The 26586-nt window shown below is 39.6% G+C and overlaps 1 protein-coding gene across 6 annotated transcripts in view; it reads left to right on the top strand.

Moving 5' to 3' along the window:
- The window catches only part of RPS6KA5 (ribosomal protein S6 kinase A5), a 199372-nt gene that overhangs the window by 165646 nt on the left and 7140 nt on the right, over positions 1 to 26586 (top strand). For all 6 annotated transcript variants that reach the window (XM_009006445.5, XM_078335613.1, XM_035261269.3 and 3 more), the window contains 2 exons: positions 3613 to 3783; positions 7491 to 7682. In XM_009006445.5, the coding sequence (XP_009004693.2) occupies positions 3613 to 3783; positions 7491 to 7682 (363 nt within the window). The remainder of the gene's footprint in view (positions 1 to 3612; positions 3784 to 7490; positions 7683 to 26586) is intronic.

The raw sequence follows: 26586 nt of genomic DNA, 5'->3' as shown, positions 1-26586 counted from the left end.
GAGAAAATGGACACTCACAGAAGTTAAATAACAGGTTTTACAGTTGGTAAGTCTGGTAAGGCCAGGATCTGAATCACACAGTCCAATTTCAGAGCCCAACCTGCTTTTATTTACTTTGCAGTACTGCCTTAGGGAGGGCAGAATCACATCTGGCAGTAAGCATCCGAAAATGGTGTCATCCTCTACTCACTCTTTGGTTCTTGTAGTCAGAAAAGAAATACCACTTCCCCGAGGCAAGGACTCAGGGAACCGCTGTCCCTGATCCTCCACCTCCTCTGCCTCATCAAGCCACTCAACACCAGAGGAGGTAGGGAGTCCCTTGGCCATCAAGGTACTTAAGAGGCTCACTGGACAGTCTCCTGTTGAAGATGACGTAGAGGAAATTCACATCATTCAAGGAATCAATGGTTGATCTTAGATATTCCCGTCTGGGTTGCAGCTGTACCCGTACCTATATCCCAGACAAGATATTTGATCTGTGACCTTTAGACTAATGTGAGGTTCCAGGAACTACATTCCTAATTTTTATTTATGTCACAAATTCAGCAGATGTTTTGCTATTTATATATTCAGGAGTTAGTAAAATATAAATTGTCACATGATACGATCCTAAACAAGCTAGTATAAATTATGTTATCAATCTAATATGCAGTTGTAATGTATCTTGGGTTTTTCCCATGATGGTGACACAGTTGTCTAGATCATCCCTGTATCCAATCTTTTCTTCAACTAATGGGTAAAATTGGTTATGATGGGTCTTCAGCCTTTGTGCAATAGCGTAGTTCATTTTGTGTGCCATGATATGCATTTCACATACTCCATGAGTTTGCTATTGCTGCTGCAACAAATCACCACAAACTTAAAACAATACAAATTTATTGTCTTTCAGTCTGGAGGTCAGTAGTCCAGAATCAGGCTCATTGGCTTAAAGTCAAGCTGTCAGGAGGGCTGGTTCTCTCTAGAGCAGAACGAGGCGCACAGCCGGAGATGAGCGGCAGATGAGCCAGCACTCCTGCCTGAGCTCCACTGCCTAGCAGTTCAGCCACAGCGTTAGATTCTCACTGGAGCACAAACCCTTTTGTGAATGTGCATGTGAGGGATCTAAGTCACATCACTCCTTACGATAATCTAATGCCTGTTCTGCCCCACTACCGCCTCCCCTCTTCCATGGAAAAATTGCCTTCCGTGAAACCATTTCCTGGTGCCAAAAAAGTTGGGGACCTGGCTCATGCCTGAAATTCCAGCACTTTGGGAGGCTGAGGCAGCTGAATCACTTGAGGTTACAGGAGTTTGAGACCAGTCTGGCCAACATGGTGAGACCCTATCTTTACCAGAAAATACAAAAAATTAACTAGGTGTGGTGTCACACGCCTGTAGTCCAGGCTGCTCCAAAAGCCGAGGAGGCTGAGGTGGGAGAATCGGTTGAACCTGAGATGGGGCAGGGAGGGGAGGTTGCAGTGAGCCAAGACTGCACTACTGCACTCCAGCCTGGATGATAGTGTGAGACCCTGTCTCAAAAAAAAAAAAAAAAAAAGTTGAGGACCACTGCTCTGGAGGCTCTAAGGGACAGTCCATTTACTTGCCTTTTGTAGCTTCTAGACAAACCCCAACATTTCGACTATGAACCTTCCATGCATCACTCTTAAGATCTTGCCTCCAGGGTCACATATCATACTGCTAACTCTGATGAATAATTCAGGATAATCTCCCATCTCAAGATCCTTAATTTGCTAGTCATATCTGTGAAGGCCCTTTTGCCATCCTTCTAAGGTAACCACCACAGTTTCTGGGCATTAGAATGTGAACATCTTTGGAGGCCCATCATTCAAGTTCTACCACACATATGTTTTCTCATTGTTATCTGCATTTTATTGATAGGGATCCTAAAATTAATAAGATAAAGTAGCATCCCCAAGATCATGAGTAAATAACAGAATTCACGTTCAAATCCAGGTTGAACTCTAAATCTCTTCTTACACCACTACAGGTATTGCCTTACATCTTTTTAAAGCTCACCAGCCTACAGTTAGAGTAGACCTGCAGCCTCGACTTTATTTGTCTGATGTAGAAACTCAAGTTAGCTTGATGGATAGCAGGCTGGGAGCAATTTTCTTGTTAGAAGGGTGTTCACTCTACAGTTTGTCTAATATGTTCAGAATAATGTACTGATAATTATCTTTTTATAAGCAGTTTATTCTGAGTTTTGCTAATACAGAAGGAAACATTTTGTTTACGAAGTGATTTTGGCCCTATAATGCTTAGCACCTGAATTCAGTATATTGATATAATATCTTTTTCTAAACCTTGTGTTCATTTGAGAGCTGATTAAGTCCTTTGTTTTTTTCTTTTTTGAGATAGGGTCTCACTCCATCACCCAGTTTGGAGTGCAGTGGCACAGTTATGGCTCACTGCAGCCTTGACCTCCTGAGCTCAAGTGATTCTCCCACCTCAGCCTCCTGAGTAGCTGGGATTATAGGTGTGCTTCACCATGTCTGGCTAATTTTTGTTACTATTTTTTGTAGAGATGAGGTCTTTTTAGGTTGTGTAAGCTGGTCTTGAGCTCCTAGGCTCAAGCAATCCTCTTACCCTGGCTTCTCAAAGTGCTGGGATTATAGTCCTTTGCTTTTTTATAGTTCCTATATTATTTTCTTCATGAAAATTATGCATTCTGACAGAAAATGGCCAGGGGTGGGAAAGAAGAGAAAGCATGGTAAACATGTAACTTACAAAGTAGCTATGAAGATAATGCTGTTGGGGTTAAAGCAAAAACCTGTAGTGAATTTATGGGTATTTGTAACGAATATTAATAGGAACCCTGAAACTAGTCTGTTGAGTCCTAACAAGAGGTACAAAATGACAGTATCAAACAATAACTTTTTAAATTTAAATTAAAAAATTTTTTTTTGTAGAGATGGAGTCTCACTCTATTGACCAAGCTGGTCTTGAACGCCTGACCTCCAGCAATTCCCACCTCAGCCTCCCAAAGTATTGAGATTACAGGTGTGAGCCACTGAGCCCAGCCTCGATATCTTTTTTAAAAGATTAATTTGCCATTAGATGGGTGTGCCAGGCCTCATTTGGGCAGTTGCCCATTCTACTCGGTCGGTGTTCAGAGTCTATATTATTTAAAGCAAATGATTTCACATTATTGTCAGCAGTTTAAAAAGAAACGTGTAAACTTAATAGAGAGGGTTGGAGTGGAATTCAAATGAAATAATTAGCTGGGTACAGTGCTGCACATCTGTGGTCCTAGCTCATTGGGAGGCCTGAGATGAGAGAATCCCTTAGGCCAGGAATTTAAGGCCAGATTTCTTTTTAGAGACCTCATTCTTAAAACAAAACACTACAAATGAAAGAATTCATCACGGAAGAGATAAAGGATATACAGTATAAAGATTTCACTGCAGTACTTGAAATTTTCCATTACTAAAATAGAATTCTAAAATAGCTACAGTATCTTTCAGCTCTTTCCCCTAAGATACAAGGATTGCTATTGATTATTTTAACAAGAGATTATTTAAACTTATTGGTGCTAGTAAATAAATGTTGTATATGTTAATAAACTTCTGTGCTTCAGGAAGGCCCACCACATTATTCTTTTTTTTTTTCTAGCTTCACACATTTCTAGTGATGGAACTTCTGAATGGGGGAGAATTGTTTGAACGCATTAAGAAAAAGAAGCACTTCAGTGAGACGGAAGCTAGCTACATCATGAGGAAGCTTGTTTCCGCTGTAAGCCACATGCATGACGTTGGAGTGGTGCACAGAGATTTGAAACCTGAGGTATAAAATAACTTGATCTCTTATGTAATCCAATCTAGCATCATTGTTAAAGATCTCCCAAATGTGTGGGAGGTTTCTGGGGAGGATTCCTTATTTTTTTTGCTTTTCAGGGCTGTTAAATAGATAATTAAAAATATGTTTCTTGGATTTTTTTTTCTTTTATATTTCAGGTTAAAATAAATTTGTCTTTGTTTGTTTTTTGCCAGCTGATCATCTTGAGGTTATATTTGTAAGTGTGAGAGCCTTTTATGGAAAAAAATACTTTATGCAACAGTTGTGGACTAAAAATAGCAATGGGAATTTTTATAGCAGAAAATAATATCTCATACATATAATTTTAGAGGGTTTTTTTCTAAATGATGTATTTTGAAAACTTATTTTTTACATTTGTAATCAAATTGGTTAGCTCATGAATAAAAATGTATATAATGCTATTCTAAATACTTAAACATAAAGAATTGTCTTGGTTTAATTAGTTATGCCATCTTTCTATGTGCTTTCTGTGATTGTGCTATCATATTTATAGAACTATGCAGAAGTAACAGCTTTTTATAGATCTCCTCTTAGGAAAGGCTAATAGAAAACGTTCTGACTCTTAGCATGATCCCTTTTTAGTATCAAAAAGATGAAAATTCCTTCCTTTTAGAAAATCAACAAAATAATGAAAATTGAAAAACAAAAACCAATATGTATAAAAAGATAACGATGATTCATCCTTTACCGCATACAAAATTGTACATCTCTCCAAAATAGAACTTTAATTATTGTGTGATTATAATGCATTATCAAGTATATTTAAAATATTAACTTATTTGATGTTCCTTTTATGATTAAGCCACAAAAGAATATTTCTCTAAAAGTACTATCTTTGCCTTTTACTTAAGTATCTTGAATTATTAGAAGAGGGGGATGTTTTAAAAATGGAATTCTCTTCTCAACTTCACATGCAGAAGAAAATTTTGTAATGGAATTCTGTGCCTTAAAACATATTTGGTTTATTCCTTTCATGTATTTAAACTTCTGTCTATGTATTTTCTATTACTATTATTCACATTACTAGTAATTAATCAAAAGTGAATTGTGTTTTATTAACTTGCAACTATGATAGCTCCCCCTGCTTCCTTCATCATAGTTCTCACTCTCCTACATAACACCCACTGAAAATATGGTGCTCTGTACATTGGAGATTAGCTGTCTATTTTTAAATGTGAAAGCACACCACTTAAATGTTTTCTTGATAGACAAGGAACAAGCATGTAGTTTTTTTTAATTGAAAAGATCTGTTCCATGACTGTATAGAATTCATTTTCACGTTTTATTCTTTGAAAACTGGCCATCTGTCACCTCATGAGTCTCAAATGAGGCAACTGTCCTCTCTTGCAGAATTTACATTTGCATTCCTCCTTTCCTGATAAAAAGATACTTATGTAGCTTAATTCTTCTCATTTGTTATACGGTTTTTCTTTCAAATACACACTTGAAATTAGGCAGAACTGTCAGATTATTTAGGACATTCAACTACAATTATAATCCCAAATCAAACTAGATTTTGGAGAAATGAAAATGTACCTTTGAACTAATATTTTCATACTAAAATATCTTTCACTTTGGCTTTTAAATGGCAGTATATGTCATTTCCAAACTAAAAGTTTAATATTTTCCCATGAGGCACTTTAAGGTCTGATTAGCTCTCTTTTGGTAGGTAGCTGTGTGGATTCATTTTCTGTATAGGCAGAATCCTAAGTCTAGGTAAGAGTCAGATAAATTTAGAAGCTGGCTGACATTCTTAGTATGCTGCTTTGTATTTTTCAAACTTGTACTCTTCTGAGATTAAGAAAAATTGCTTACATCAAATTTGTTTCAGGCAGAACTCGAGGATAAAAGGGGTTTGAATGGTGACTTCTCACCATTCCTGACTAGGCATACCATTCTCCATGTAGAACTGTCACTGACTTTGAGCTTGAGAAGAGGTAGGCAAATGAGCAGTGTTTCTCAATTTTACATGCTCAGTAATAGGAGGAATGGATTAAAGTCACCAAATTGAAGTGATTGCCACATCCCCTCACTTCTTCCCCTTTAAGAACTGAATTTGGCCAGGTGCAGTGGCTCACAACTGTAATCCCAGCACTTTGGGAGGCCAAGGTGGGTGGATGACTTGAGGACAGGAGTTTGAGACCAGTCTGGCCGACATGACAGAACCCTATCTCTATTAAAAATAAAAAATAAATTAGCCAGGCGTGATGGCAGGCACCTGTAATCCCAGCTACTTGGGAGGCTGAGGCACCAGAATCACTTCAATCCAGGAGGTGGAGGTTGCAGTGAGCCGAGATCACACCACTGCACTCCATCCTGGGCAACAGAGCGAGACTGTCTCAAAAAAAAAAAAGAACTAAAATCAAGGAAGCCCTTTGCCAGTCTTAATATAGAATAAACGTAGTCGTTTCCAAAGACTTAGCAGGCTCAATGAAGACAAGGCCAGCTGTGGTTCATTCAGCTGCTCTGTGTGGTATAGTGCCTTGTACTGCAGAGGAGCTCAGGTGTTATTTGCTGAAAGACTTCTTCCCAAGCACATGTCCATCAACCCCAGCTGTGACTTCATTGTCACAAATTCATGATTCAACATTGTATGCTAGAAAATTTAAGACAATTTTTAAGCTAATTTTTTTCCCACCCACTTTATTCACTTGCATATGGAAGGCTTAGGAGATTTTTCTTCTTTGCATCAGTGATACTTTCTATAATGTGTTTTATTTCAGCTAGCATAGCATTAACAAAGCAAATGATGTTCCAGAGCTGGGAACAATTTAATGACTATAAAGGCATAACAGATTTTGTTAGGATGCCTAAGAATGATATAATCAGATTTCACTTAATTTCAGTACTAGTTTAATGTACTTATTAAAATAATTTGTGCATCAGTACAGTTAGTATTTATTAAGCATGTGATAAATACAAAAAGTAATACTACAAAGCCTTAGGGATCGCGAAGCCTTGGTAGATGAATGATTCAAAATAATAATGTTTTCTGAATATTTAAGGGATAATATCTCTTAAGTATCAAAATATGTTTAAGTATTAGCTGTTGGAGAAGATATTTCTGAAATGTAATGATATCTCCACCATGTCTTCTTCAATAGGCAATTTTATTTGTGACTTTATTCAATGAACACATATTTACCAAAGCACCTACTACTCTATGTCTTTGCCAGGCCCTGGGGTAGTGTAAAAAAATAAGGTAGACACACAGTCCCTGTCCTTATGGAATTATGGTATAATGGGGATGAAGACATTAAACTAGCAATACAGAGTTGATCAATGCCAAATAGGAAAAGTAAGTAGTGTTAGGAAAAAATATTAAAAATTCTAACTTCAGTTTGGTAGGATGGTAACTCTAAATGAGGAGTAGATGTGGGGGAAGGTAGGTTGGTGGAGGAAGCAGATGACAAAGACAAGCAGAGGGAAAAGCTTGACAAAGGGTCTGACATCAGAAGAGACATAGTGCAGTTGAAAAATGTTTCATGTGACGTGGTAAAATTGAAATAATACCAAAAGCATCATGCAGAGTACATTGATGCCCTTCCTTCCTGCCTTCCCATGAGACCTCTCTGTACATGAATCAACTATCAATATACAGTGTTACATAAATAGAACCAGCAAATCCCAAGACATGTCTAGTGAGAAACTAATGTAACATTGATATCTTGCAGAATTTATTATTCACTGATGAAAATGACAATTTGGAAATTAAGGTAATTGACTTTGGGTTTGCACGGCTAAAGCCGCCAGATAATCAGCCCCTGAAAACTCCATGCTTCACCCTTCATTATGCGGCCCCAGAGCTCTTGAATCAGAATGGCTACGATGAGTCCTGTGACCTGTGGAGCTTGGGCGTCATTTTGGTGAGTTCGTTTCAATAGAGCCATTTAACCTGCTCATTTCTTTGGTGTCCTCTCTCCTTATCTCGCTCCTCACTGTTTCCTTACATTCATGAAAAAATTGGTGAATTGGTTTCTTGTCTATACAACCAGTTAGAGGCCTGACTGAAGAGTATTTCCCTTTCTTAAAACTTATATTAGAGAAAAGTTAGGAATTTTTATTTTGGATCATTTTGAGATATTTAAGTTAGCTGTGTTTTATATGAATGAGAGTTAAAGGAACTATAGTATATATTTTTAAAGACATATTATATTGGACATAATGTGAAAAGAGCAAGGTGATTCATCAATAGAAAAAAATTTTTTAAAAAACTATTCTGTTAAGTTTCAGACTAAAATGTAATTAAAGAATACCATTTAGGCTAAATTAACACATAAATAGATTAAATTAGATGTATTTCTACTACGTGATTTAAAGTAATTGTGAGCATGCTTTTCACAAAATGTCCTTGGCTGCTGTGATTAGAAACAGAACACTAAGCTGGTAAAATCTTGCATTTTTTCCTCCAAATATCATTACTTTTTCCATATATAATGTGTAATGCATAATCTTGGGAAGATATCAGACAGTGCAGAAAGAAGGAACAAGGTGAAAATTACTCATAATCTTCTAGAGAGATGTATAGCTCAAGTTTTCCCTCTCCCTCCAGCCCCTCCTCCCCTGTAGGTATGTAGGCTTTGCATCTTTCCGTGTTTTCTATACTCGTGTACATATTTGAATTTTTAAACAAATAAGAATATATTATACCTGTATTTTGAATCTCTAAAACTTATTTAACCATTTATTGACTAATAAGTTAGCATTTTTTTCACTAATAATAAACTACACAAATGAATATTTTTTATATATGTTTTTGTGTTTGTCTCACTGTTTCCTGAGGATAGATTCCCAGGAGAAGGGTATACACAAGTTTCTTTTAACATGTGTGCCTAGATTTCCTTCTAAAAGATTTACCAGATTATGTTCTCATCAACTGTATGGGAGTACATTGGCTGTTAGTTTTCATCTGAAATGCTATCCCATTGTGATAATTTGCATGCATTTCTTTGATGAATATTTAGGTTGATCATCTCTTCATGCATTTGAACATTTATATTTTCTCTTTTATTTTAATTATTATTATTTTTTTTTTTTTGAGATGGAGTCTTGCCATGTTGCCCAGGCTGGAGTGCAGTGACATGATCTTGGCTCGCTGCAACCTCCACCTCCTGGGTTCAAGCAATTCTCTTCCCTCAGCCTCCCAAGTAGGTAGGATTACAGGTGCGCACTACCATGCCTAGAATATTTGTATTTTTAGTAGAGTTGGGGTTTCACCATGTTGGTTGGGCTGGTCTCGAACTCCTGACCTCAGGTGACCCACCTGCCTCAGCCTCTCAAAGTACTGGGATTACTGATGTGAGTCACCGTGCCCAACCTCTTTTATGAATTGATCTTTATGAGCTTTATCCATTTTCCTATGGGGAGATTTTTCTTACTGCATTTTATAGCTCGATTAAAGACTTTCATTCTTTGACATTAATACTGCAAATGTTTTTTCTGGTGTGTCACTTGTTTTAAAACTGTATATGGCGGTGGCTCCCACCTGTAATCCCAGCACTTTGGGAGGCCAAGGCAGGCGGATCATGAGGTCAAGAGATCGAGACCATCCTGGCCAACATGGTGAAACCCCATCTCTACTAAAAATACAAAAAATAGCCGGGCATGGTGGCACATGCCTGTGATCCCAGCTACTCGGGAGGCAGAGGCAGAAGAATCACTTGAACCCAAGAGGCGGAGGTTGCAGTCAGCCAAGATTGCGCCACTGCACTCCAGCCTGGTGACAGAACAAGACTCCGTCTCAAAAAAAAACCCAAAAAACTGTATATGGTAATATGGGATTTTTGATTTTGTTTTTAGAGAAGTTTAGACAGAGAAGATTCTTAAATGTCTATGTACTAAGATATGTCAGTCTTTTTCTTTATGATACTTGTCTTTGATGTCAGATTGTCACTCCGCCCAAGATTATAAAAATACTCTCCTAAATTTTTCTCTACAATTATTATATTTTACTTTTATGCTTCAATTTGGGATTTATTTTGATGCCAGTTGTTTCTCCCCGATGACTAGTCACTTGTCCCTGCAGGATGGTGGTTCTTTTATTTTTAAGTTTTATGTAGTTTTTATCTCATCAGTTTTCAGTCATCATTTATAATTTTCAAACTAAACTTACATATTTCTGAATAACATTTTAAACAAAAATAAACTGACTTGTAGGTCTGAGTTTTGTTGAAGGACTTAAATTGATGACATTTTTATTGGTAGCATGTCTTAAAAATTAATCTAAATAAAAAAGAGACTTTCATTTTTAGGAATCTCTTTTCTCTTGTACAAGGCCAGTTATGTCCATCAAGCTCTTGAAGGTTCTAAAAGGCAGTCTTAAACATGCAGCAAGGTATTTTGGAGCCTCTGAATTCCTTAACTATAGAAATAACTTTGTGAAATGACGTGGATGGAAGCTGTGCTTCTCTCTAGATCTAATTGTCAATTTTTAAGAAAAATAGGACAGAAAATCAGGCTAAATGATATAACAGAGTATAATCACAATATCCAGTCTGTGGGAAGTTCTACTGAACAAACAACCCGGTTTCTTCAACAGATAAATGGTAAGAAAAGGTACCTGAGAACTTATAGATGAAAAGACATATAAGAAACAATGTTTGCATCTTACTGAAATCCTGATTGAAGCACTTTCTAATTTAGATTTTTTTTTTTTTTTTTTTTTTGTGGCAGAGTCTCTCCCTCTATCACCCAGGCTGGAGTGCAGTGGCTCCATCATAGCTCACTGGAGGCTCAAGCGATCCTCCTACCTCAACCTTCTGAGTAGCTGGGATCACAGGCACGTGCCACCATACCCCACCTAATTTTTTTTTTTTTTTAATAGAAATGAAGTCTTGCTTTGTTGCACAGGCTGGTCTCAAATTTCTAGCTTCAAGTGATCCTCCCGCCTTGGCCTCTCAAAATGCTTGGATTACAGACATGAACCACAGTGCCTAGCTTAATTTAAGTTCTATTTATTAAATTCAAATTAAATGTAATTCATGTCGATCTAATTTATATACTACAGCCAGGGAAATTTGAACATTGATTAGAAATTTGAATAAAATTGAATGATACAAAGAAATTACCACTAAGTTTTTTTAGATGTGATACTGGTGTTGAAGTTGTGGTTTTGAAAGTGCTTGCCTTTTATGGCCAGCCACAGTGGCTCACATCTGTAATCCCAGCACTTTGGGAGGCCAAGGCAGGAAGATTGCTTAATCCCAGGAGCTCAAGACCAGCCAGGGCAACAGAGTGGTATCCGATCTCTAGAAGAAAAAAAAATTAAATTTTTCTTTTTTTAGTCAGTCTCACTCTGTTGCCCAGGCTGGAGTGCAGTGGCACCATGTCGGCTCATTGCAACTTCTATCTCCTGGGTTCAAGCAGTTCTTCTGCCTCAGCTTCCCAAGTAGCTGGTATTACAGGTGCCCACCACCATGCCTGGCTAAATTTTTTATATTTTTAGTAGAGACAGTGTTTCACCATGTTGGCCAGGCTGGTCAAATTCCTGACCTTAGGTGATCTGCCTACCTCAGCCTCCCAAAGTGTTGGGATTACAGGCATGAGCCACCGCCCTAGTCCCCCAGTTTTTTTTTAATTAGCTGGGCATGATGGCTCATGCCTGTAGTCCCAGCTACTTGGAAGGCTGAGGTGAGAGGATCACTTGAGTCCAGAGGTTAAGACTGCAGTGAGCTGTGATCACGCCACTGCTCTTCAGACTGTGTGACAGAGCAAGACCCTGTCTCCAAAAAACAAAAGTCCTTGCTTTTTTAGAGGTACATGATAAAATACAGATTAAAATGAACGAAATTAATATTTTCATTAAACTATCAGAAAGAAGGAGTGCTCTGCTAACTTTTCCATATAAATGAATGCATATCTAGATACAAAGGCTGAATTATCCCATGACAAGCACAAAATTTATTTCAAGTCTCCTGATTTGTTTTCAAAATAAATAGAAGTTTTGTATTTTACATCTAATAAACATGCGTGTAGAAATTTTAATATGAAAACAAATTATATTGTCCCCACTGAATAAAATAAATACTCCAGGAAGATACATCATGTAGTATTATGAGGTTTTGATTATAACCCATTATACCCTATGGATATACAATCCCTGCCTGAAATGTATAGGACTTTAATAAAAATAGAGCTTACATGGTATATTAATCTGCTTAGGCTGCTGTAACAGAATACCACAAATTAGGCAGCTCGAACAACAGAAATTTATTTTCTCACAGTTCTTGATGCTGCGTAGTCTAAGATCTAGGTGCCAGCAGGATTGGTGTCTGGTGAGGGCCCTCTCCTTGGGTTACAGATGGCCACCTGCTTGCTGTGTGTACATATAGCCTTTCCTTGGTCTGTACCCTCACAAAGAGAAAGTGTCTGTCCCTTTAAGGACACTAATTCTCTTGGATCAGAGGCCTACCCCTATAACATCATTTAACCTTAATTACCTCCCTAAAGGCCCTGTCTCCAAATACAGTCACATGGAGAGCTGGGGCTTCACATATGAATCCCCAGTGGGTGGGGGGAGGACACAGACGTTCAGTCCACAGCCCCAGTGTTTAGAGAAAGCAGGATAAGATATAACATTCCTGTGAGGTGTCATAAAATTTTGTTTAAAATATTTTCTCTAAGTGTTTTATTCTTGGGACCTTATTTTAAAATTTTTTTCTCAAAATATTATTTTGAAAATTTTAAAGCTAGAGAAAATAAAAGAGAATAATACTGTGAACATCTGACATTTTGCTGCATTTGCTTTTTCTTTCTCTCTAATTATCTCTAGTGTGCATCCTCTCTGTGTGTATGTATGTAATGTGAACATGTACAATACATATATACAGACACACATATATGATACATATCTTTATGTGGATATATCCCTATACCTTGCTACACTGTTTGCAAACAATTTACAGATACAAAATTATCCTTAACATAAATTGATTGCTAGATAATCAACTAAAATTTTAAGAGCTTGGAACTGAGAGGATCCTAAAGTTTGTTTAATTCTACCTCTTCCAGAAAAGAGATCTTCTCTATCATCACCAATTTCCTCTTCAATACTTCCAAAGTTGGAAAGTCAGGTTTTTCACCCAATAATCTGTTGCATTATTAATATGTCAGAAAGCAGAAAACCTTTAGTTATAGAGATTGCTTGCTTGCTTGCTTTCCTTCTTTCTTTCCTTCTTTCTCTCTCTCTCTCACTCTCGCTCTCCTTCCCTCCTTCCTTCCTTCCTTCCTTCCTTCCTTCCTTCCTTCCTTCCTTCTTTCCCTCCCTCCCTCCCTCCCTTCTTTCTTTTCTTTCTTTCTTTCCTTTCTTTCTTTTTCTTTTTCTTTCCTTCTTTCCTTCTTTCTCTCGCTCTCGCTCTTTTCTTTCTTTCTTTCCTCCCTCCCTCCCTCCCTCCTTTCTCTCTCTCTCTCTCTCTCTCTCTCTCTCTCTCTCTCTCTCTCTCTCTCTTTTCTTTCTTTCTTCTTTCTCCTGCTTTGTTTGTTGCCCAGGCTGAAGTGCCATTGCACGTTTGTGGCCCACTGCAGCCTCAACCTCCCAGGCTCAGATGATCCTCTTGCCTCAGTATCCTCAGTAGATATTACAGGCACACACCACCATGCCCAGCTAATTTTTGTATTTTTTGTAGAAGTAGGGATTTGCCATGTTGCCCAGGCTGGTCTCAAACTCCTGGACTCAAGCAATCCGCCACCTTAGCCTCCCAAAGTTCTGGGATTGCAAGTGTGAACCACCGCTCCTTGCCCTGCTCTCCTATATTTAGCCACAAATATACCTGCTAGGAAGTAGGGCAGGACAGAGAAGTACAGCAGACTTTGGAAAACTATTTGGCAGTATCTACTGAACATATGCAGACCAAATAACCTAGCAATTCCAATTCAGGAATATATCCAACAGAAATATGTATATTTCTGTAACAAAGATATGTATAAGAAGATGTATAACAGCATGATTCTAAATTCCCCACACTGGAAACAGCCCAATATTCATCAACAATAGAAGGATATTTTAAAGAGAGGATGCTGGAAAGACAAGTGCAGTAGGAAGCACCAGGAATCTGTCTCACCATCAGTTGCAGTGGCACAATCTCTCTGACGTAACTGTTTTGGAACTCTGAAGTTAATTGAAGGTTTTCAACTTCCAGAGGAAGGCTTGGACATAAAGTGCAGTTAATTTTGGTCAGTTTTAGCCCTTAGCAGAGTATTGGTTGAATATCCCTTATTTGAAATGCTTGGGACCAGAAGTATTTTGGATTTGGAATATTTGCAGAATACTTACTGGTTGAGCGTCCCTAATCTGAAAATCCAAAATGCAAAGTGCTCCAGTGAGCATTTCCATTGAGTATGTTGGTGCTCAAAAAGTTTGTTTTTGGAGTATTTTGGATTTCAAATTTATGAGTTAGGGATGCTCAACTTATAGGAGCTACCCATTCCCCACCCTCAACCCTGTAGCAGACAGCTATGCACATATTCCTAAAACAACTGACACACAGCTTTTAGGAGCCAGGATGGGCAAGAAGGACTTTGTCCTCTAAATACAAAGGATCTGTGATCTGAATTGCTGTAATTGCTGTTTCTCATTATAGAGGTACAAAGAAGCAGTGGTCATTGTTGTGCCTGCCACCATTACTGCAAGCCACTCCTCCTCTGGATGAAGTGATTTTCAGGGGTACTTAAAGGACCAGTCCTCCTTTTTCCCCCTCTTCATTTTTCTCCTTTTTCCCTTTGGGAGCCAGACATTCAAAAGCAACTACTTATATAGGGAAAATTAGAAAGTTACCAAGCATGCCCAGGCAAAGCCACAGGCTCATCAAAGACCTGAGAAGACCTTCAGTTTGTACTTCATGCTGCTCCTTGGCTCAGAGACAACCTATAACAATCAAAAAACAAAAAGCAATAAACAATAACAAGTTTAAAAAAAAAGCAAACCCTAGGGAAGGAGAATTTTGATTCCCAGAAATACCACATCATTAAGTTCAAGGTCCCATTTTCAACAAAAATCATAAGGTATACAAAGAAACAGGGATGTATGGCCCACTCAAAGAAAAATAAATAAATAAATAAATAGAAACTGTCCATGAAAAAAGGCCTCGTGGTAAATTTGACTAGAAAAAACTTAAAACAACTGTGTTAAAGACATCAAAAGACCTAAAGGAGTATCAAGACAAGATGTATGAACAAAATGGAAATAACAGTAAAGAGACAGAAAATCTGAAAAGAAAATGAAAAGGAATTCTGGAGCTGAAAAGCACAATAACTGAAATGAAAAATTCAGTAGAGGGTTTCAAAGGCAGATTTGGTAGGTGGAAGAAGGAATCAGTGAAGTTAGGACAACTAAAATTATTGCATGTGCGGAACAGAAAGGAAAATGGAAAAAAGAAGTGAACAGAGCCTAAGGGAACTGTAGGATGCCATCAAGAGGACCAACATATGCATTGTGGGAGTTTTGGAAGAAGCAGAGATAGAAAGGGACAGAGAAAATATTGAAAGAAATAGTCTATTGGAAATTAGTTTTGGCAGAGAATATTCCAGTTTTGATGAAAGACAATATAAACATTTAAGAAACTCAACAAACTTCAAGTAAGACTAACTGAAAGAGACCCATGCTGAAACACATTATAATGAAACACCTGTAATCCCAGCACTTTGGGAGGCTGAAGCAAGTGGATCACTTGAGGTCAGGAGTTTAAGACCAGCCTGACCAACATAGTGAAACCCTGTCTCTACTAAAACTACACAAATTAGCAGGGTGTTGTGGCATGCACCTGTAATCTCCACTACTCAGGAGGCTGAAGCATGAGAATTGCTTGAACCTGAGAGGCAGAGGTCGCAGTGAGCTGAGATCACACCACTGCATTCCAGCCTGGGTGACAGAATGAGACTCCATCTCTAAAATAAAATAAAATAAAATAAAAATAGATAGATAGATAGAAGCTTGAAAGCAACAAGAGAAAAGTGATTCCACACATTCAAATGGTCTTCAGTTAGATCATCAGCAGATTTCTCATTAGAAAGTTTGGAGACCAGAAGGCAGTGGACTGATACATTCACAGCACTAAAAGGAAAGAAGGAAAAAAAAACCACCAAGAATCCTATCTCTGGCAAAACTGTTCTTCAAAGGTGAGGGAGAAGTTCAGATACATTGCTAGATCCATAAAAAGCTGAGGGAGTTCATTACTTCATTACCACTAATGCTGCCCTATAAGAAATGCTCAAGGGAGTCCTGCAGGGTGAGAAGAAAGGACACTAGATAGTTAACTCAAAGCTCTATGAAGAAATAAAGATGTCAATAAAGGTAAATACATGCCAGTTGTAAAAAGCTATCATTACTGTAACAACAGTTTACAACTTCACTGTTTGTTTTCTATGTGACATAAGAGGAATGCATTTAAAAGAATTATCAGTTTGTTTGGGGGCACACAGTGTATAAAGAGGTAATTTTGTACTGTAAACAACCAGAAGAGGTTGGGTAGAACTGTTAGAAGAGAAGAGGTTTTTATACATTATTAAAGTTAAACTGGTATAAATTCAAGTTAGAGTGTTATAACTTTAGGATATTAAATGTGATCTCTTGGGAACCACAAAGAAAATAGCTATAGAATATATACAAGTACCAAAACAGAGATATAGACCCATGGAACAGAACAGAGGCCTTAGAAGTAATGCCACACATCTACAATCATCTAATCTTTAACAAACCTGACAAAAACAAGCAATGGGGAAAGGATTCCCTATTTAATAAATGGTGTTGGGAAAACTGGCTACTCATATGCAGAAAGCTGAAACTGGATCCCTTCTGTACACCTTATTAAAAAAATTAACTCTGGATTAAAGACTTAAACATAAGACCTGACAGCATAAAAACCCTAGAAGAAAACCTAGGCAGAACCATTCAGGACATATGCATGGGCAAGGACTTCATGACTAAAACACCAAAAGCAATGGCAACAAAAGCCAAAATAGACAAATGGGATCTAATTAAACTAAAGAACTTATGCACAGCAAAAGAAACTATCATTAGAGTGAACTGGCAGCCAACAGAATGGGAAAAAATTTTTGCAATTTACCCATCTGACAAAGTGTAATATCCAGAATCAACAAAGACCTTGAACAGATTTACAGGAAAAAAACAACCCCATCAAAAAGTGGGCAAAGGATATGTACAGAGACTTCTCAAAATAAGATATTTATGTAGTCAACAAACATGAAAAAAAGCTCATCATCACTGGTCGTTAGAGAAATGCACGTCAAAACCACACTGATATACCATCTCACACCAGTTAGAATGGAGATCATTAAAAAATCAAGAGACAATAAATGCTGGAGGAGAGGATGTGGAGAAATTGGAACACTTTTACACTGTTGATGAGAGTGTAAATTAGTTCAACCATTGTGGAAGACTGGTGATTTCTCAAGGATCTAGAACTAGAAATACCATTTGACCCAGCAATCCCGTTGCTGGGTATATACCCAAAGGATTATAAACCATTCTGTTATAAAGACAGATGCACACGTATGTTTATTGCTGCACTGTTCACAATAGCAAAGACTTGGAACCAGCCCAGATGTCCATCAGTGATAGACTGGATAAAGAAAATGTGGCACATCTACACAATGGAATACTATACAGCCATTAAAAGGATGAGTTCATGTCCTTTGCAGGGACATGGATGAAGCTAGAAACCATCATTCTCAGCAAACTGACACAAGAACAGAAAACCAAACATTGCATGTTCTCACTCATAAGTGGGTGTTGAACTGTGAGAACACATGGACAGAGGGAGGGGAACATCATATACCAGGGCCTGTCGGGGTGGGGACTAGGGGAGGGATAGCATTAGGAGAAATACCTAATGTAGATGACGGGGTGATAGATGCAGCAAACCACCATGGCACGTGTATACCTATGTGACAAACTTGCACGTTCTGCATACGTACCCCCGAACTTAAAGTATAATTTAAAAAAAAAGGAAAAAATGTATATATACAAAAAGAATGGAGAAAGGAATTTAAATGTCTTATTACAAAATATAAACTGAACACAAAAGAAGGCAGTAATGCAGAATCTGAAGGACAAAAAAAAGCTATCATGCATATAGAAAACAGATAGCAAAATGACAGAAGTTATTTCCTTTTTACCAATAATTACTTTAAATGCAAATGGATTAAACTCTCTAATCAAAAGACAAAGATTGGCATAATGGATTTAAAAACATGATTAATTATATACTGTCTGCAAAAGAATCACTTTAGATCCAAAGACACAAATAGTTGAAAGTAAAACTATCGGAAAAGATACTCCTTGCAAATAGTAACCAAAAGAGATCAGGGTTGGGTGCAGTAACTCCCCCACCAATAATCCCAACACTTTGGGAAGCCTAGGCAGGTGGGTCACTTGAGGTCAGAAGTTCAAGACCAGCCTGGCCAACATGGCGAAACCCCGTCTCTATTAAAAATACAAAAATTAGGGCCGGGCGCGGTGGCTCACGCCTGTAATCCCAGCACTTTGGGAGGCCAAGGCGGGTGGATCACAAGGTCAAGAGATCAAGACCATCCTGGTCAACATGGTGAAACCCTGTCTCTACTAAAAATACAAAAAATTAGCTGGGCACAGTGGCGCATGCCTGTAATCCCAGCTACTCAGGAGGCTGAGGCAGGAGAATTGCCTGAACCCAGGAGGCAGAGGTTGCAGTGAGCCGAGATCGCGCCATTGCACTCCAGCCTGGGTAACAAGAGCGAAACTCTGTCTCAAAAAAATACAAAAATTAGCCAGGCATGGTGGCGCATACCTGTAATCCCAGCTACTTGGGAGACTAAGGCAGGAGAATCACTTGAACCCAGGAGGCAGAGGTTGCAGTGAGCCAAGATTGTGCCATTGTATTCCAGCCTGGGTAACGAGTGAAACTCTGTCTCAAAAACAAACAAGCAAACAAACCAAAAAGAGATTGGGAGTAACTACACTAAAATAGACTTTTTTTTTTTTTTTTTTTTTTTGAGACAGAGTCTTGCTCTGTGGCCCAAGCTGGAGTGCAGTGGTACAATCTCAGCTCACTCCAACCTCTACCTCCTGGGTTCAGGCGATTCTCATGCCTCAGCCTCCCAAGTCTCTGAGATTACAGGTGCATACATGACACCTAGCTAATTTTTGTATTTTTAGTAGAGATGGTGTTTCATAATATTGGCCACACTAGTCTCAAACTTCTGGCCTCAAGCAATCTGCTCACCTCAGCCTCCCAAAGTGCTGGGATTACAAGCATGAGCCACCACTCTCAGCCACTAAATAGACTTTAAATCAAAAAAGTTTATAAGAGGCTGGGCATAGTAACTCACATCTGTAATCCTAGCACTTTGGAGGCAGGAGGATCACTTAAGTCCAGGAGTTTGAGATGAGCCTGGAGAACATAGTGAGACCTCATTTCTACAAAAAATTTAAAAATTAGCCAGATGTAGTAGCATGTGCCTGGAGTCCCAGATACTCAGAAGGCTGGGATGGGAGGATCTCTTGAGCCTGGGAGGTCAAGACTGCACTGAGTCATGATTATGTCACTATACTCCAACCTTGGCAACAAAGCAAGCTCTTGTTGAAAAAAAAAAAAAGCTTTACAAAAGACAAAGGGTCAGAGGGTCCTCATGTTAATAAAAGATCAAATTCAACAAGAAGACATAACAAACACTTGTATGCCTAATGACAGACCAGTAAAGTATATGAAGCAAAAACTGACAACCGAAGTGAGAAGTAGACAATCCTGTAATAATTATTGGAGACTTCAGTACCCCACTCTCAATAATGGCTAAAACAGCCGGACAGAAGATAAGTAAAGAAATAGAAGACTTAACCAACTAGATCTAATGGACACATACAGAATTAAAATGTGGAAGCAATCCAAGTTTCCATGAATAGATGAGAGACAAGCAAAATGTGCTATATACGTACACTGGAATATTATTCAGCCTTGAAAAGGGAGGAAATTCTTACATATACTACAACATAGATGATTATTAGAGATATTATGCTGAATGAAAGAAGCCAGTTACAAAAAGATACTGTATGTTCAAAAGTTACTTAGGAGTATTCAAAATCATAGGCACAGAAAGTAAAATGGTGGTTGCCAGGGGTTGTGGGGGAAGGGAGAATGGGGAGTTATTATTTAATGAAAGTTTTAGTTTTACAAGGTGAAAAGAGTTCTGGAGATGGATGGTGATGATGGTTGCATACCATGAAAATATTTAATCCATTGAACTATACACTTAAAAATGGTTAACATGGTACATTTTGTTAAACGTATTTTAAGTCAATAAAAAATTAGGAGCAGAGAGAAAGATATTCTATTCTGTGTTCCCCAGAAAGTGAAACCTGAAGCTAATACTTATGTCATATTATGTTATTAAGGAGCGTAATCCCAAGGGTGCAGGAGTGAGGAAAAGAGCAGAGCATGTACTACTGGGCTGGCCGTATGTTGTTACCCAGTGCAGTTGATCACTTGAACTCATGTAGCAGACTTCTGAGCAGAGCCAGGAAGCATGAGTTCTGTAAGTGGGTCATGTACCCATAGAATCTAGATATGGAGGACCTGGACCCATCAGCCATTGGTTCAGCACAGCTCTCAGAGACAGCACCCTAACCCCACAAGGTATTATCCTGAGCCAGCTGGTATCTTTGCTGAGCCTGTCATGTTCTACAGGCCAGCTGTACTTAAGTGAACCATCTGTCAACCAGGCTTATCAGCTGATCATAGGGAACCTCCTTCAATGAGGCTATAGTGTGAGTTAAGGAAGAAATGTTAGTGCAACCAAGACAGGTCACATGCATGTAAGCGTGTCATTTACTCATGCCTTCTGAACTGCCTAGGACAGACTCCAAGTGTACCATTTCCATAGTGCATTGGTTTGGTGCTGTACCTCCCTGCATTTGTGAATCAAGGCTTATGCTAATCTTAGCATGTGATACACTGCTCTTGGTATCGCTCGTTCAGGCACTCAGAGCCTGCCAGGGTCTGGTAACATCTCAGGAGCTGTTATTTGGAGAATAGTTACCTGCCACAAAGGCCTCACCTCGAACCAGAATACTTCAGATCTGCTCTGAGGTTCTGCTATTATGGCTGTGAGAGAGCTTCATCTTTCACAGATACCTCTACTACAATCAGAGCAACTGAATCCTATGGCCCAAGTAACGTCCTGCTAATTGGCAGGATTGGACCTATAGCAAAGCCTATGGTAGGCCCCACTTGAAACGGGTAGCCTTTCAAGTCACTTGATAAATTTCTTGGAGCAGTATTCTCAAATCCAACATATGCCACCTCCAAAATGCAAAGAAGCCCGCTAAGTTCTATTCCTCTTTCTTAGTGGTACAAGGTACAGTAGGTTGTCTTTTAGAAGAGAATGTTTCATTATGCCCTTGACCACTGAAGCCCTCAGATCTTTACTAATGTGGCAGTCCCCTGAATCTTAGTGCTGTTATTGTCTCATCCTCTGGCATGCAAATGGCTCATAGGGCATTTAGGATACTTACTAGTTCCTGCTTATTATGTCTCATTTAATGAAGAAATCAATGTAGAGAACCAGCATGGGGTTCTTCAGAATGTCAAGATGATCTGGGTCCTAACAGACTATGTTATAACACAGAGCAGGAAAGTTAATACAGCCTTGTAAAGGCAGTTGACAAGGCAGTTGAATGCAGTCTTTGCTGTGTAAAAACTCCTGCTTCAGTCTTTCCTGTTGATGGGAATCAAGAAGAATCCATTGACCAGATTAATAGTGCTTATCCATACCAGAAGCCATATCAATTTGTACCACATTCAGCATGGCAGCTGCAATTTGGGGTCCCAGCTGACTTGGTTTTGGTCGTCCTCCATCATTCACCACAATCCCTCTGGTTTTGGCAGGGGCCAAATTGAATGAGAATGTGATGGGGCCTACCACCCTTGTATTCATCAGTTAATTGTGATATTAATCTCTCAGATGAGAGGTTTTGCTTGTGACTTAAGATCTTGGCCGGAGACAGCCTCAGGGGCTTCCACTTGGTACTTCTTCCCATCATGGCTCTTGCTCCACAAGCCGGGGAACCAATGTGAGCACCATGACAGTACTAAGCACTGCAAAATGAACTTCGGCCAAAACTTCATCTGTAATCTGTGTAAACAAGTCCTATTCCCACCAGAGGATCATTAGAATGTTTTGGGGTCCCCTGATGTCAGTGCTTAGACCCCAAGTAGGTCCCATAAAAGCCTGGGTTTTTCCCTTTTTTAGTATACCTTGGCAAGTGGCCACAGGTCCCTCTGTGGAAAAATTGGGGAACTCTACTACCTATAATTGCTGTGGCATTTTAAGTCCCTTCTTCAAAGGAATCTGTTTTCCCCATTAATCAAGAATTGTGGGCCTGTGAACTGGTGTAGATTGAGAAACTGGGTGAGGGTGAGGGACACTGACTTCTTCCATTTAGTGGCTGACACCAGCCTTTCTATTTATCAGTGAAAGAAACATTCAACAAGTCAAGCAACATTAGTCATCTTTCCATCTGCCTTGCCCTCACTGTCAGCCAGAGCTGCAAATCCCTCCAAGTTAAGGCATCGTGATTGTCTGCCCAGCCTTGCTTTATTGCCACTGATGGTTAAGTGAGGCCACCTGGTCTCTGCTGTGCCGAAACCCCACCATCCCATTGATGCTAGATAGCTCAGTTCTATGGCAACTGCTTCCACTGTCAATCCTGGCCTACTGTGAACAGCCATCACCAAACTTCTCTTCACAGTCCTCCTCTCGCCAGTATGTTCCTTACTGCCTCAGTGACAGGACTGTGTCTAAGCCCTCCCTGGGAGCATTGGCAGATAGTAGGTTCTCAAGCCTTATATGGTCTCTTCCAGCAGTCATTCACTTTCCTTAGCTGTTCATCTCTTCCAGCAGTCATTCACTTTCCTTAGCTGTTCATCTCTTCCAGCAGTCATTCACTTTCCTTAGCTGTTCATCTCTTCCAGCAGTCATTCACTTTCCTTAGCTGTTCATCTCTTCCAGCAGTCATTCACTTTCCTTAGCTGTTCCATCTCTTCCAGCAGTCATTCACTTTCCTTAGCTGTTCATCTCTTCCAGCAGTCATTCACTTTCCTTAGCTGTTCATCTCTTCCAGCAGTCATTCACTTTCCTTAGCTGTTCATCTCTTCCAGCAGTCATTCACTTTCCTTAGCTGTTCCATCTCTTCCAGCAGTCATTCACTTTCCTTAGCTGTTGAGCTGCTTCCTTAGTACTGTGCCAAGGAAGTTCAGCATCTCATCTAATTTACCCCATACTATGTGTCCAAGCCTCAAGGAGCCATTTCAGCTGCCAGCACCGACTCCAGGTATCTGCCAGAAAGTTGAATTCTGAGTCTCAGATGAGTATTCCCATGGCAGTAATTTCTTCTCCAAGTTTTTTGGTTTGGGGATTTTTTTTTAGTAGACCACAGGAGGGTCTCACTCCATTGCTCACTGCAGCCTCGAACTCCTGGCCCAAGTAATTCTTCTGGCTCAGCCTCTTAAGTAGCTAGGACTACAGGTGTGTGCCACTGCCCCTGGCTACTTTTATTTTTTGTAGAGATGGGGATCTTGCTACACTGCCCAGGCTTATCTTGAACCCCCTAGCCTCCTGCCTTGTATTACTGTTACCACTGAGCCTCCTGCCTCAGCCTCCCAAGGTGCTGGGATTACAGGCGTGTGCCACCACTCCTGGCCTCCATCAGGTTTTGTGCTCCCTAAGAGAGGAGCTTCTAGAATGCTGGGAATGTTGTTTCTGGATATGGGTGCTGGGTTACAGGTATTATTTTGGGATGTCAGTAAGCTGTACACCTAGTATTTGGCACTTAACTCTATGCATGTTATGTCTAAATAAACATTTGTTTTTTAAAAAAATCAGTCTGAGAAAAGAGCAGGAAGAAAACAAAAGAACTGTGTAGTACAGGGTTATGGCAATAGGGCTTAGGGTGTATCACCCTCTAAGAAAGGTGCCCAAAATAAAATTAGAATGGCTTGTAGACATGTTTACCAGGAAATGAATATCAAGATGATGATGTTAAAGTTCTGGAACTTCATGACTTCTGAATAAGGATTAGTAAAACAAATGTAGGATTTACTGTCAAACACTGAATTTGGACTCTGGGGACGAACTGTTAGGATTCACATCCTGCCACTGCCACCTACTAGTAATGTAGCTTAGGCACGTTATTAAGACTTTCCTTTTTGGGAAAATAGGGATGATAATAGTACCTACTTCATGGGATTGTTGTGAGGATTAAACCAACTAATACAAATAGAGTACTTAGAACAGAGCATGGCACAAAGAAAGCAGTCCGTAAACATTAGCTCCCTCTGTTACTACCGTTAGCACTGTCTCCACCACCACTGCTAAGTTCCTCTTTCAGGCTGGATCTTGGGCAGGCTACTAACCTGACTTCCATGCCCAGTTTTCTGCTCTGCAGAATGAGAATTATATCATTCCACTTCTGGGGGATCAGGAAAATACCCTATAATGATGCTTATCACATTAACAGGACTAATTTTGCTCTCCTTTCCTTTCCTTGCTTCCTCATAGATGTTAGGAGAACTTTTGTGCCATGTTTCGGGGGGTAAACTTGCAGCTAGAAAGGCAAGACCTGGGGAAACTACATTCTGTTCAGTAGCAAGTGTCAGGGAAATAGGATTGTAGAAAGAAGGGGGAATGGAGCTGAATTCCTGGCATCTGAGGAAGAGGAGGGGGTCTGGAATACATGTGACACAAGTTCCACAGACTCATTAGAGCTGTCATTTGGTGGCATTCCTCTGTTTAATCAAGACCACAGTACAGTCTGTCATATCCCTGTCTTAAGTATTCTTAAAGAGTTCTTATTCAGAAAATAATGATATTGGGATAGCAAACTCTGGGACTATGCGAGGTTCAGGGGATAGAGTGATACATAAGACCTAGTTCTGCTTCTAGAGAGCTCATGGTTTAGCAAGATGAGCAGTTGTATTGAGTTACCCCACAAAGTGATAAGGCATCTACAGGTGTGCATACCAATTCAGTGGCTGTGTAGATATTGGCCCCCAGTTCTGTGGATACAGGAGTGGAGGATAAGGAAAGGGTTCTTTCCATAGAGGGGAAGCCTTAAGAGACAAACTGATTAACCATTTGCTGAGCACCTACTGTATGTCAGATACAATACTAGGTATGTGATTTCATATAGCCTTATATATGACTTGATACTTTTGCCCATGAAGAAATGGTCTAAGAGAAGTTAATGAATTTGCCTGTCTCAAAGCTAGTAATTGAAAAAGCAGTTGTTTCCAGCCAGGTGTGACCCTAATGCTCATTTCCCCTGCTTCTGTGCCACATGTCTTCTCTCTGGAGTAGAGGACTGCAGAGTTCCCAGTTACCCAGACTGAAAGGTTACACCCTAGGCATCCAAGGATGCTTGGTACTTTGCCAGCTGGACAAATAAAATGGCATTCTAAGGAGACCATCAGCATGTGGAAAGTCCCAGAGGCCCAAGAACTGTTTGTGGGGAACACAGGATTGGAATATGGGGAACTGCAGAAACTGAGGCGGAACAAGAGAGGCAAGAGTCAGAGACTGAAAGAAGCCAGTGAAGGGATTTGAACAGGGAGATGTAAGATTTAAGTTACATGACTTACTCTGGTGTCTGCATGAAGGATTCAGGAGGCAAGAAGTCAGGTGAGGGGCAGGTGGAGGCACAGCATCAGTTATGAGACTCCAGCCTAATCTTGGACAGTTACTGCCAGCCTGTGGACTGGCTCACTCAGACCTAGTCGAAGCCTGCCTTGAAGCTATATCAAGGTTTTAGGGTATTTTGTCTGTATTCTACAGATGTTCTGACATTGCCCTTCTTAGAGCAATTAGTCTTTCTTGTTAGGTTGCTCCAGATTAGGAACCAAGGTTCTTTCTCCATGTCTTCTGTTTTCAAACTCTGCACATTCTCATGCATATAGTTTTTATTCTTCTCAGGCACAATTTTCTATTTCAGAAAATCCAAATTTGCCTAAACCTTCTAGCCTCTTGTAACCTCGGAGTTGTCAAGTTTCTCCACCTCTGCATCTGGGTCTTATTCCTGCTTCTCCATCCTTCTTACTCATAGTTTCTTTGTCACATACCTATTGGATCTCCTTGTCCTTTTTATGTTATTTGTATTAGCCTGTCTAGGAGTTTCCATCTTTTCTGAGAGCAAGTGTGTAAGAGCTGCTTCACTGTCTTGCCGTTGTGAGGTGAGCCTACTTTTCAGACACATGACCAGAAAACAAAGATGGCATATTGTTTCTAGATCACTGGAGTGTCCTAGAAGTGGCTTCCATGCTTCCTAATAAGGGTTGGGGTTGACACTGAGCCTCCCCTCTGTGTCCCTTCCTAAGCGCCATGATGAACATGCTTCTCTCAGCCCAGGCTCCTGCTGACACCACCGGTCCCTTTTCATACTGTTTGGCGGTGCCGTCTTTTGGTCCACTCTGGTCCATATGCGGACACCAGCTACTTAACACCAGGCAGCCCACCACCACTGATGACCAGCCCCCCATCTCTGCAAGACCAAAAATCAGTGAGCAGAGAGAAACTGCCCCCCCCTCAAGAATTTTAAAGGAGTGCTTTTCTAAAATCCAATCTCTGCTACAAAGACAAACCTTGGCTTGTTATTGTGTTAACTTTTTAAAGGGGAAAAATCTTAAACATAGATTTCAAACATATGGCTACAATGAAAACAGGTGGCTGTAGATAATTCACTGTATTTAAGACAACAGTGAGAAAAATAAAATAAAAACGGGTAATTACAGA

This window comes from Callithrix jacchus, chromosome 8 (genome assembly GCF_049354715.1).
Source record: "Callithrix jacchus isolate 240 chromosome 8, calJac240_pri, whole genome shotgun sequence".
Lineage (NCBI taxonomy): Eukaryota > Metazoa > Chordata > Mammalia > Primates > Cebidae > Callithrix > Callithrix jacchus.
Note: the sequence above shows the minus strand (reverse complement) of the source record. Positions and strands in the feature narration are given on the sequence as shown.